A 13,244-nucleotide genomic window follows, 5' to 3' on the forward strand; every position below is an offset into this window, starting at 1 on the left:
CTCCATTTTCATATGTGCTTTTGGTTCTATGAAATCTTTTCCCAGAGTTGTGAAATTCAAGAATGACACCTTCTCAGGTCAGATTCCCATGCATTCCATGGGAATACCAGTCCATGCATGGTATTCCCATGCATTCCCAGTGCTCCCGGCCACCTCATGACACAGCATGCTCAAATTTCCTATGGCCATAGCACCACTGGCCAGAAGCTTAATGACTGAGCATCTCCAGGAGTACGTGCCTTGAGATAAGCTGTTGGCCACTGCTTATTTGACCATACCATGCCGCCTCTAGGAAGGCCTCTGGATGGGGGCTCTTTTCCTTCACATAATCATGTTCCTTCAGAGACCCAAGGCCCTCTGTGGTCGGTGCACCCCACTAGTAGAACACGAGGTGATAAATGGTGTGGTTTTGCCTGCAGTCTTCCTGTCACATTTGCCCCTGTCCTTCCAGAGCTAACTAATGTTCTGGAATGATGTCGACAAGCATGGTGGTTATGAAAGCCTTGATTTGTCACGTAGGGGCGGAGTGAGTAACAATGTCAAGCTGTGTTTCATGCAAACACCCGACTTCAGAAACCCTACTAACTGCAGAAGACCCCGGGACCCCCGCTGCCTTCTGTATGAGGGTGTCCGTGTTCCTTTCTCTGCCCACCTGGGACTACCAGCAGCGAGGGTCGAGGGTCGGTAAACTCTCTCCTAGGAAGAAAGCAAGCAGAGGGAAAGGAGAAAGAAAGGCCCATCCCGGCCACTCCCTGCCCAGTGTCAACCGTAAATGCCGCGTGAGCCCCGCGGGGGGCCCCCCTCCCCTAGTGCAGGTCATTGGGAGCTGACTGTATTGAATGACTCTTATGTGCTCTTCAAATGAATGTTGTTGTGTTAAGGTCTTCTTTTTTCTTTGTGATTCTTTTGTTCCGTAGCGTCGTCCCCCAGACCACAGTAATACTCAACAGTGATCGGCAGACCGCCACTGTAGCCAAGATGGACGACCCCTTGAGCAACAGGGCGCCGGATTCCCTGGAAAATATCATTAGCAAGTCAGTAGCCACCACACCAACCCCAGCACCTCTCACTGCCACTGCCACCGCGATGAGTCCCCCCGAGGACCAGTCGACGTTCCACGCGGGGCACGGCCCACGGTTCTGTGTGGTCGGGGCGGTGCTGCGTCCGCCACAGGGGGGTGACTCGGCCGGGGAGACGGCTCTGCTGCGTCCCCCCCCGACCACCACGTGTTCTCACCTGTCTGTCTAGCAGCGTGTCAGGCCAATGCACGGCCTTAGTGTGCTAAGTGATGGAGGCCCTTCAGGGTGACGATGTTTTTCCTCCCACCTTTTTCTCTTGAGACTTTGTAAATGCAACCTTGGTCAGACACGGGAGTGCACAAAAGGCATCATGCGATGATGGAGGCCACCGCGGGTGCCCCTGTGTAGGGCTCTGGGCCCAGCGTGGCCTGGTAACGTGCCCCGAGAGGGCCCCTCTGTTTGTGGCTCCCCTCTGTGTGTTCACAGAGCTCCATTTGGCCTCTTCTCTGGGTCCTGTCTGCAGATCGTTCCTCCCCCAGCTGTGTCCTGTGCCCTTTGTTGTTCTAGCCACTCCTGAGGGCCCCATAGTGCCGCGGCCTGCTGCGCTGGGGGGTGGGAGAAGGCCTGGCTAGATGCTTGGGGGCCAGGGAGCTCTTGCCAGTGGTGAGACACAGGGTCAGGCATGCCAGGGGCTGACCCCGAGCGATTAGGAGCCAGGGCAGCTTGAGCAGGCTGCTGTGAATCGAGTCCAGAAGGTGGAGCCCCCCCCCCGTGGCACAGCCAGGATAGGAAGCATGTTTTGTCTCTGTAAGCAGGGAGGTGGCATTTCTTCCACTTTCTTTGTGCCCACCAGTGCCCGCGAAGGGATGTTGTTGAGGCGGTCTTGGAAGAGCTGCGTAGCATGTCTCCAGGCAATAAATACAGATGCTTTGGGCCTTTTTTGGAGCTGGTGACTTATGTCCTGTTTTCCTGGCAGTATCTTACAGCCCCATATCAGGACCCCTTAGGGTGGTGAAACTGTCCCTTAGGAAGTTCTTGGCTGGCTTTTTAGATCCATTTCAGTGGATTTTGTTGGTGGGAATAGTTGGCAGTGATAATGGCCATTAACAGAGTCTAGTTGCTTCTGGTAGGTCTAAGTAGGGAGTGGATTGGATCAGTGAAAAGTCTCCAGGTTCACTTTCTCTTAATCCAGTCTTTCCTTTGCATAGTCTAAAAAGTTACTCAAATGTCCACGTTTTGCAGGATCACCTCTGTGATCAGAGAGTTGCATTCTAGGCCTTGAGTCACAGTGGGTTGTGATTTTTTTTCTCTTGTGATACAAACATGATTGTAAACTTTGCAATTTCATACGGTTTCTTTCCAACCCCAGACTATTTCGTGCTGCTCAGTTGCTGTTAATCTTGGTAGGGAGAGCTGTATGGGGAGACTTGTGAGCTGCTGCTCCATGCGCAGCTTAGAGTCTCTGATAAATGAAGGTGAGAAGAACATGGCAGTGCCTCAGTGCTAGTGTCTGCTTGTTGCTCATGGCACGCTCACAACATTGGCTGGTGTTTTTGTTTCCCGCTCAGCGCGGTGCCCGGGCGACGACAGAACACCATTGTGGTGAAGGTGCCGGGTCAAGAGGACAGCCACAACGAGGACGGGGAGAGCGGGTCCGAGGCCAGCGACTCCTTTTCCAACTGTGGACAGTCAGGAAGTCAGAACATTGGCAACAACGTCACCCTCATCACCCTCAACTCAGAAGGTGCGCCCGCAAAGCTTCTTTCCTTTGCCTGAGAGGCGGTAGGTACGGCTTCCTGTCCTGTTCTGTGTGTTTGCCGCGGAGGAAAGCAAAGCGGTCAGCCTCACAGTGTTTCAACTTGATGATGGCTCACAACCAATCCATGCTTGGTAGAAACTGTACTTCAAATTTTGAATTGGGGTCTTGTCCCCGGGCTGGCAGCGTGCAGTCTGGTCTTGGTGATGTGAGGTAGCGGCTCCCAATCAGCCCGTAGTCATGCAGTCAGTAGCCACCAGGCCGACCACTGTTCCGCATCCCCTGCAAGCCCTTCTGTTTGCCCCTTTCAGCACTGTGTTCGGTAAGTTCCATGAGCTCTCTCGCACGGTATTTGTGTGACATGATTTTGCCCAGCTATAGGCTAACGTGGATGTTCTGAGCACATCTAGGGTGGGCTGGGCGAACATGTGATACTTGGTAGGTTAGGGGTGTTAGATGAATTTGTGACTTAAGATTTTTTCAACCTATGATAGGTTTCTTGGGACATAGCCCCATCCCCAGTTGAGGAAGATCTGTACATGTTTACTGTTTTTAAAAAGTGGTAGAAGAAAGTGAGAAAAACATAAAATTTCATGTCCAGAGAGCTCTGTAGAATCCTGTGGGCTTTTTCCATGTGAGCATAAACATGGTATGATTCATGGTGTGACACAGACCTCATTCATGCACGTCTAGTCAGCTTCTGGAGGCTTTCTAATGACAGGCATTGTGCTTCTATAACTAGTAGCTGGTCACTGCCTTTGACCATAGGCCTATCCACGTCTCTGTTGAAGACCAGACACAGGTGCTCAGAGGGGATTGTACAACCTTCCACGAGATGTAGAGGGAGCTGCTCTGCTGGCTGGATGTGAGCCTGGACGTGAGCCTCTTTCACCCACACCAGGGCTCCTGTCCCCCCGTCTCTCCTGCCAGGGTCTGATGTATGCTCTCGACTGGCCCTGGTCCCTGCTGCTGGCCTGATGTGCCTCTCAGAGGCTCCCTGCTGCCTGGCACCTTTGCCCTGCCTTTGTGGGCCAACCTCGGCTTCCCACATGGCTTTTCATAGCATGGGGAAGAGGGCAGATTGATGGTTTAGCGCTGTGTTACTGACTTCTAAAGCCTCTTGTTTCATTTACTAGTAAACTTGTCAGGTTTATTGGTTTTATGTCTGAGTTGTTGATTATTACCAGAAGCACAATATCGATTCCTAAAGGCAGTGATGTAGATTTACTGAGCAAAGATTTTCCTGTTAGACAGGTTACCATATCTGAAAGATTGAAGACAGTGTTTTTCTCAAAGTTTTGCTCAATTCTGACATAAATTGCTAGGATTGGGACAGCACAGCAGGAGTGAGGAGAGAATCAGGGTTTAGGGACAGCGTTTTTTAAAAACTTAGATCGAGGGCAGCCCGGGTGGCTCTGTGGTTTAGCGCTGCCTTCAGCCCAGGGGCTGATCCTGGAGACCCGGGACCGAGTCCCACGTCGGGCTCCCTGCATGGAGCCTGCTTCTCCCTCTGCCTGTGTCTCTGCCCCTCTCTCTCTCTCTCTCTTTCTCTGTTTCTCTCATGAATAAATAAATAAAATCTTAAAAAAAAATAAAATTAAAAAATAGAAACTGAGATCGAATTTAAATACCATAAGGTTGACCATTTTAAATAAGCATCCAATTCAGTGGTTTTTAGTACATTCACATGGTTGTGCAGCCATTGCCCAGGCTAATTCCAGAACATTTCTGTCAGGAAGGAGGCCCTGCTACAGTCACTGGCCATTCTCCCTGGTATTCACCAGTCCACTCTCCATCCCCGGAATTATGTGTTGCAGGCGCTTCATACACGGGGGAGCCGTGTAGAGCACGCCATCCCTTCTGTGGCCAGGTCCTGCTCCATCATGTGGATGCACCACATTTTGTCCATCCATCTGTTCATTTGTCAGTGGACACTTGAAGTGCTTCCAGTTTTTAACTGTGATGACAATGCCTATCTAGGTAGTTTGCGAGAACATGTGTTTTTGTTCCTCTTCGTAGGCACCTGGGAGGGGAATCACTTAGTTTTTTTACACATTAAGTTTGAGGAAGAGAGGGATGCCATCAATCTCAGCTAATGGAGATTTACCATCCATAGTAGAGATGGCATCTGTAACTACGTGTTCTTCCTGTCTGTGCACGTGGATTCTGGGTAGATGCCCACATAGGTCTGGCTGGCCACTCAAAGCTTCATGTTTGTTTGGTTTAAACTGCATCAGTTAGGGAGCATAGCACCCAGTAGTTCTGTGAGTTTCTCAGTGAGTATCATAAAAACAAAATATTTCAGCTTTTTATGTGTCTTACTGTGATGTGATTAATGTAAGATATATTTCATTTGGGGAAACTGCAGAATGCTGCTAAGTGAACACAGAAGAGTCCAGCTTTGAGGTTAGTAACATCTGGGAGACAAAATACAGATTTTCTTTTTTATCTGAGTCTGAGCTCTTGATGAGCTGACGCACTTTGTGGAAAGCATTGCTTTCTAGCGGACTGTGTCCATTGGGCATGATGGATGGAGAATGCCTGTTGTTAGGATTGGGGCAAGCTAGAGAAATTTCTCTGATGATGAATTTTACTTTGGGGGGATCATAATTCAGGACCATTCTGTTTGTCTCACGAGGAGAAAGCATGCTGTGTTGTGTGCATCCTGCTGACTCTGCCCTTGGAGGGTCTCCCCCAGAAGTTTGACTGCTGTGAGGAGTGCTGCCCCAGCCACCACCATGGTCAGGGTGAAAGGACATGGAGGTGGACAGGGTCCTCTTCATGTGGTTGCCGTGTATGGAAACATTGAGGAAAAAAGCTCATCCATTTGTGTCTCTTGTATGAGATTTACTGTTGACCTGTAGTGGCATCATGGGTTTAGTCCTCTGAGATAGACGAGTGTGCTGAGAGGTGGATTAGCACTTTCCCTGCCTCATCCTCCCTGAGACCTGCATGGCTCAGCCGGAGACAGTGTCAGGTCAGCTAGTTTATGTTAGGGAAGCTCTGTTCACATGCAGAGCTCTGAAGGGCCCTGGGCTTGGCGTTTGTTTGTGGAATCATTGAATTCCTGATAATGGCCCAGAGCTGCAACTAGACAGATTGTTCTTAGAACAGTATTTAAGTGGCTGCAGTTCTAAAAAACCACAGGTTTCAAAATGGTTATTTCTTAAGAATTCCAAATGGTTTACACGAATTGATGTGTGTTTTATATCAATTTGGAGCCCATTATTTACTCCAAGGCACCATATCTTTTTTTTTCTTAAGAGAGTGCAAGTGAGCATGTGGGGGGCGGCGGGGGAGAGGCAGACTGAGCGAGGATTTGAAGCAAACTCCCTGCTGAGCGAGCCAGCCTGAAGCCCAAGGTGGTACTCGACCCCAAGGTCATGACCTGAGCTGAAATCCAGAAGTGGATGCTCGACCCACTGCCACAGGTACCCCGGGCCAAATCATGTGATGCCCATGTTCCTAGCTCCTCAGAGTGAGGGAGGAGTCTAACTGCCATGGGCACCTCGCTCACCTGGGTTCTTGCTCCTCTCATCTTGTGGCTGTTTGGTCCATTTACTCCTGCGTTTGGAAAGTACTAAGTGTGAGAAAGATAAAGGGACTCTTTTATACACTTTGATGAATCTGTTTTTCCCCAAGGATATTTTTCCCCAGCACATGTAATCATAAATTAGGCCCACATTCCTTACAAACTACAAGTTCAGTAAAATCAAAAGTGTGAATTAATTGTTGATGAAAATCCCTCTGAATAACCACTTCCTTCTGCCCTTCTGTTGGGAGAGGAACGAGAGGCCTCAGTAAAGAGACAGAATGCTAGCTCTTTCTGAGGTCTGCTCAGATCCTTAGTTGCAAGTGTTGATGCAATGTGATTAGAATGTGCTAGAATTGTGGGTCAGAAATGAACATGACCTCCCATGGTGTCAATAGCTAGATTTATGTTTAAAAAGGTTAAATTTCCTAAGGTTGCCCTCAGGTAAATGTAATCCTACTGGGTGAGGTAAGAGTTATTTTCCAAGGGTACCCAGTCAGTGCTGGACCAGTTTTTTTGTTTTTTGTTTTTCTAAATCAGAGTCTAAATATTTTGGATTTCCGAATTGAAATTTGTCCCCCTTGAAAGTCAGGTTATAATGGGCTAAGGTGAAAACATTCCTGAGATGCAGATAAATTATGTCATGTGTTCTTTTTTTGTTTTTTATATATATCTTATTTATTAGAGCGTGAGAGGGAACAGGAGCAGGGAGAGGGGGTGAGACAGAGGGTGAAGCAGACTTCCCACGGAGCAGGGAGCCCGATGTGGGGCTCAATCCCAGGACCCCAGGATCATGACCTAGCTGAAGACAGATGCTTAACTGACTGAGCCCCCAAGGTGCCCCTGACATAAATTCTTTATATTGTCATGACATTAAAAAACATTTTATTGGTGAACATAAATGGGGTCCTGAGAAGAGGGGGATCACAGACAGGTTAGTGACCAGTTAATACCAAGTTAGTGAAGATGACTGGAAGAAGAATGCCAGTGGGTCTTTGAGTGTGACTGGTCAGCAGGGCTCTGCTGTTTGGCCCATCTCACAGAGTTCCAGAATGGGTGGCATGTGATACTGATTTGTGATACCCTGTCTGTGCCCCATGGTTCCCACTCATTCATGCCTAGGAGGATGTGCTCTAGTCCCGATTGAGATCATGATGACTTGTGCTCAGTAGGTGACCAGGCCCTGGTCCGTGGCCTTGTCCCTCACTCAGTGTGTGCTCATGTGGTTTCTGTGGAATGTGCTTAGAGTTGTGGGGGAAAGTGTTGGCTTCAGTACCAAAGACCGTTTGTTTTTTTCCCTTTTCCTTATTATCTTATATGTAACTCGACCCCCTTGAGTAGCCCATTTAAAAACCCCAAATTATCAATCTGTTTATAGCTTACAGATGTCACATCACTCCCAGATGAGCATGGTTGTTTGGGCTACAGGTACAGAGTTGACTGTGCCTAGTTCCAGAAAGGCAGGCCGTCTGGTTGTTTAGGTTGATCTAAGGGTGGAGTGTTCTTGGTGCTCATTTCAGGTGACACACGTGAATAATGGGCACGATCAGAACATGCCCAGTTGTGTCACGTGTGATCCAGTGTTGGGAGGGCATGTTTTGGAAAGCCTTGGTCAGCTCGTTCCTAGGGCTGTTCTCCATGAGCATAGCTGAGCCTCTGGTTCCCCTCCCCAGCCTGTGGGCCTCCTTGTCCCCACTGTCCCCCCTCCACAGGGCATGGAGAACGCCATACTGCATCAGTCCCTACTCCGGAAGCTGATGATGTTTGCTCCTGGAACTCTCTGGTTCAGGGGGACGTGGTGAGTTGGATGCAGTGGGGAGTGAGGGCCAGGGGAGAGGTGAGAGTGGAGCCTCTGGAGGAGTGGTTGGCACCCTCTAGGTGAGGGTAGAGCGGGCAGGGCAGTGCAGTGATGGGCCTGGGCATAGAGTTGTACCAGCTTGGAAGAAACTCTTAAGTACCTTATGGTCCATGTATTACTGCTGATCCCACACATTTCCTAAAGTAGCTTCTGTGACTCTGATCAGGCCTCGCAGCCTCTGAAAGCAGGAGTGGACGGTGGAGCGGGGTTCTGTGGCCTCATAGCTCAGAGGGCATTAGGGGAAATGAGCAGAGGCTCCCAGGTAGCTTCTTCTGTTTGGTCCTTTTTAAATATACAGAAGCGGTTGGACTTCAGCTTGGGTGTGTGACAGGGTGTGCGTTTGCCGCACTGCAGGACAAGGTTGCCACCCTCTTGGTAGCGGGAAGGCCCCCTCTGTTCCCTCAGCCCCGAGGGCACAGGTCCCGCCCAGCACCTCATAAGGCCTTCGTCGGGGTGTTGCCTGTGCCAGGCTTCCTTCTCTCTGGAGGCTCTCGGCCTGTTCCCAAGCTGTGATGGCAGAGAAATGGGCACATTAGTTAAACTGCGGCCCCTTCCCTCCTCAGACATGTAGAAGGATGGGGGGTTGTGCAGGGCAGGATGGGATGGTGGGCTTGAGGCACAGGGAGGTTGTGGTGTAGATCTTCCCATGGGAAGCTCAGCATGTGGCCGGCTGGGTGCAGACTGCTTCAGGCATGGTTGAGTAGAATCATATTTTCACCTTAAGAAAGTTTTGAGTGTCCTTGGTAAAAAATTTTGTAATGATAAAATTGATTTAAAACTTTCTACTCGGGACACCTGGGTGGCTCGGTGGTTGAGCATCTGCCTTTGGCTCAGGTCGTGATCCCTGGGTCCTGGGATCAGGTCCCACATCGGGCTCCCTGAAGGGAGCCTGCTTCTCCCCCTACCTATGTCTCTGCCTTTCTCTGTGTGTTTCTCATGAATACATAAATAAAATCTTTATAAATAAATAAATAAATAAATAAATAAATAAATAAATAAATAAATAAATAAATAAATAAATAAATAAAAAAAACTTTCCACTCAACAACAACAAAACAGAAATAATCCATTCCGAAAAAGCACTTTGAAAGAAAGTGGTAGGATGTACCAGTTCTGAATCAGAATCTGTGTCATTTGTTGTAGTTTGTTGAATGTCAATTTTATGGATTTGGAAATTCTCCAATTCTGTTTCATGTGATTGTAAAAGCCCTGGTTTTGAAGGAAGGACAACCCGTTGGGGGCCACCTGGCCCCCGCTGCTGTCCTCTGGGCCTGCGGCCATTCATGCCATTTAAGACCTTTCTCTTTAGATCTTCCCGACCCTCTTCTCATGCCAAGTGTTCATTAAATATCCACTGATACATGAGGATGCTTTTGAAACATCTGCATGTGGTCTTCATAGAAGTTTAGCTAGCAGATGGCCACAACTGACAAGTTGTGACAAGTGTGCTTTATTTTTGCATAAAAATAGGTTCCAGGATCCTGGAATATCCTGGCACATGATTTTTTATGGAACAGATAATTGTAGGTAGCACAATGATCAACTGTTGCATGTATTACATGCAGAATTCTTTTTTTTTTTTTTTTTTTTAAGATTTTATTCTTTTGAGAGAGAGAGAGAGAGAGAGGATGCATGCATACACACGATGGGGGGAAAGTAGAGGGAGAGAGAATCCCAAGCAGAATCTGTGTTGACCCTGAGGTCATGACCTGAGCTGAAACCAAGAGCCGGGTGCTTCATTGACCGAGCTGCCCAAGCACCTCCACCCCCCCATTTGGTATTTTCTGCCTCAGGTGGAAGAAATTCATGATTTCAGGTGCAGTCAGTCCTTGTTCGGTCCCCGGAAACACGGAGCCATGATACTCGTGTGAAGCAGAGCAGCCTGAAGGCTGCTGGCACTGGCCTGCCATCACCTGCCCTGTGAACTCTGTGGGTTTACCCTGTGGTGGCATTCCTGCCCGGGACCATCTCTTCCATTTGCTGTGGCATGCTGCTTTTGAAATTCATAAACAGTTTGGGCAGTCCTGTACAAAAGCCAGATGAAAGTGAATTTTTGATATAGATGGAGGATACAGCCTGACACCAGTCCTGACCACGAATCTGTTCTTTGAAGACTTGCCCGGACATGGGAGGGAACTGACCTTGAATGAGGTTGACAGGAAGTTTGCTGTGTTGGGGAGCTGGCACCATGTTCTCTGTCTTTGAACAATCTTGGGGCCCTGGGTGAATCACAAAGTGTTGCCTTCTTTTGGTTTGGTCTCTGTCCTGTGGGTAGTGTCCCCTCTCACGACTCTGGAGAACTGAGTATGTGGAGTCTCAGTAATAGCCAGCAGACACCACTGTGACAGGCGGCTGTCAGTGAGCATGTGGGGCCTCCGGGGGTAGAGCTGAGACCCCTGGCCTTCCCTCTTTGGGAGCTGCGGACATGTGGGATGCTGTGCTGGCAGGTGGATCACCATGGGCAAAGCCTCACGGCATCCGGAGTGGCCGCTCACCTGCTGGATTGTCCCCTGCCATGCCGCTCCGAGGTGACACACAGGTACGTGCAGCAGTGCCGTGAGTCATGGCGCCTCTGGATCAAGGCAGCTCAGCAGGGAGCCAGCCCTGTGCTGGCACGGGGTAGGTCACGTTGATGCTGTTTGGGAAGAGAGGTTCATGCAGAGAAGTTGGCCCTTCTCTCTTTAGCCTGGCCGATGGTGGCCGCACAGCCGCCCTTGCATCTTGGGGCTCTTTTTCTGCTCATTTCATCTTCCTGGTGCTGAAGTAGAACCTCAGAACAGATATTTGAACTGAAGTGTGTGTTTAGTGGGAAGAACATTCAAGTTACTGCTGAAGGTTTTTTTTTTTTTTACTATTATATTAGGTTTTTCAGAAGTGCTAGTTAATTTCATTGAAGGTTTAAATAATTAGAATAGAAGGTAAGTTTATTTTTCTTATAATTTGGTAGTTTTTAAATAAGGCCAGTGGAGTATTTCTGTTATTTCAGATGCCCAAACTGACCAGGCTATTTTAGTAAAATAAACATATCCTTTTTTGAATTGTCAAGAGGTGAATTTCTTAAATATTTATGTGGGAAGGTGTTTTCATTATCTTTCCCATTTAAAAGACGTGATTCATTGTCACTGGTGAGAAGCTAGAGTCTAGCCTGGCTTCTTGCTCCCAAGTTGGAAGTGAGTTAGAAACAACTGAGTATTTCCAAGGGGAGCAGAGCTGAGCCAGGGGTCAGCCAATATGACCTGTGAGGGACCTGCACCTGAGGCCTGTCCTCTTGCCACAGGGTCATGGAGGTGCTGCCCATCTCCTGGAGGATAGTGGTGATGGTGGTGGTGGAGCCCCAGTCCCCATTCCCACAGGGATGCTTCCATGGTGGGGATATTTCATTGTGTGGTTGGTCAGTGTTACTCAGGGTGTAGTCCTTGTCTGCCTAGTTTGACTACTCGCTTTAGAGATGAGTATGCACCTGTCATTCACAGGGCATCTAGTGAAGTTAGGGACGAATAAGTTATAAACAGGTCATAAAATGCCTTGTAAAAGTTTGAGATGTTCGATTGGAATAAAGTTTCTGGATCATATTCTGTGTTGTCAGAGAAATTTAAACTATTATTTTCAGGAGTGATAAGGGAGCAGGGGATAAGGAAAGTTAAGTTTTAGCCTCATTTACTTTTTTAAAAAATTTGTTAATTTATTTATTTATGATAGTCACACACAGAGAGAGAGAGAGAGGCAGAGACACAGGCAGAGGGAAAAGCAGGCTCCATACACCGGGAGCCCGACGTGGGATTCGATCCTGGGTCTCCAGGATCGTGCCCTGGGCCAAAGGCCAAAGGCAGGCGCCCAACCGCTGCACCACCCAGGGATCCCAGCCTCATTTACTTTTGGGAGAGGGAAAAGCATCTCCTGAAATAATACTTACTATAGGGGTCTAGACTGACCTCTTTCATCCTCCAGAATATTCTTTGTGCTTGGCATGGAGGACAGGCTCCTTTGTCCATGGGCAGGTGTCAGCATGGAGCAGGGCCCTAGCTGGACATTGAAGCCAGTGTCCTTTGTTGACTTGGTGAGGGATCTCCCGCATTCTCCTGCTTCTGTTGGAGCACCTTCAGCTGCAGCAGAGGTGCTGGGTTCATGTAGTGCCTTCCATGTCCTGTTCTGCGGCACCACTTAGCAGAGACCAATTGGCGAATACAGACCTACCCATGGCGAATACAGACCTACCCATTGCTGATCACTCTTACTGATGATTATTTTTGACATGAGAAAAAATGAGGTTTAACTGTCATTTGTAAATTTTCTCACTCATTTAACATCGTATTTTGCTTTCACATAGATGAAATCACTTTTTCATTCCTTCCTATGGAACCACTTTGAAAATACTCGCATTTACACTTTTGGAATGCAGGCGCAGTGTTGCCCTGGGACCCCTGTGGCTCAGGATGCCACCACCCCTCCCTGCAGGCTCACATGGATCCTCCTGTTCAAATACTTAGGTCCAGAGATGCTGCTTGGTGTCACTAGCCACCAGACCTCTGGTTCGACCGTAGTTACAGTTAAATCAGCAGTGAGTGTTGGAATGTGGGAAGGTTTCAACACCACAGGTCCTGAACTGAGCCCTGGTGCTTCATGGACTGATGAGTAGCCCCATCAGCAGTCATGTGTGTCCTCTGTCACTGCCCTCCCCCCGAACATCCCCTACCCTTCAGTCCTCAGCATACACCAGGTCACTCCCCTGTCCTTCCTATTTCCCCTACTTGCTTTGTGGCTTGATTGCTGCAGGTGGAGGGAAATCTTTCCACTCTGTGTGGTGTAGTGAAGACTGGGTTTACTGAGGGTTTACATCCTGAGCATTAGACCCGGTGCCAGGCATAGATAGAATTGGCCAGTAAGTATTTATAGGTGAATCAATAAATGCCTGAGAAGTTGCAGCTTTTTTGATATTCCAGATATGACTTCGAGACAGCCCCCTTCAAGTCCCATCCCATCTGTACTTAGGTTACTTGTCTGTTTTGTTTTTCCGTGGGTAGACTAGACTAACCGTGTGATAGTAGCTGATTGATGTTCAGAAACACATATCTACTGAGC

The 13,244-nt window shown here is 48.5% G+C and overlaps 1 protein-coding gene across 10 annotated transcripts in view; it reads left to right on the top strand.

The window, feature by feature from the left end:
• BANP (BTG3 associated nuclear protein) overlaps positions 1–13,244 on the top strand; it is a 104,979-nt gene that overhangs the window by 47,083 nt on the left and 44,652 nt on the right. For 8 of the 10 annotated variants that reach the window (XM_077891092.1, XM_077891095.1, XM_077891098.1 and 5 more), the window contains 2 exons: positions 918–1,034; positions 2,588–2,763. In XM_077891092.1, the coding sequence (XP_077747218.1) occupies positions 918–1,034; positions 2,588–2,763 (293 nt within the window). The remainder of the gene's footprint in view (positions 1–917; positions 1,035–2,587; positions 2,764–13,244) is intronic. The other 2 variants (XM_077891096.1, XM_077891097.1) reach the window with 1 other exon arrangement.

The sequence above is a fragment of the Canis aureus genome, chromosome 3 (genome assembly GCF_053574225.1).
Source record: "Canis aureus isolate CA01 chromosome 3, VMU_Caureus_v.1.0, whole genome shotgun sequence".
Taxonomy (NCBI): Eukaryota; Metazoa; Chordata; class Mammalia; order Carnivora; family Canidae; genus Canis; species Canis aureus.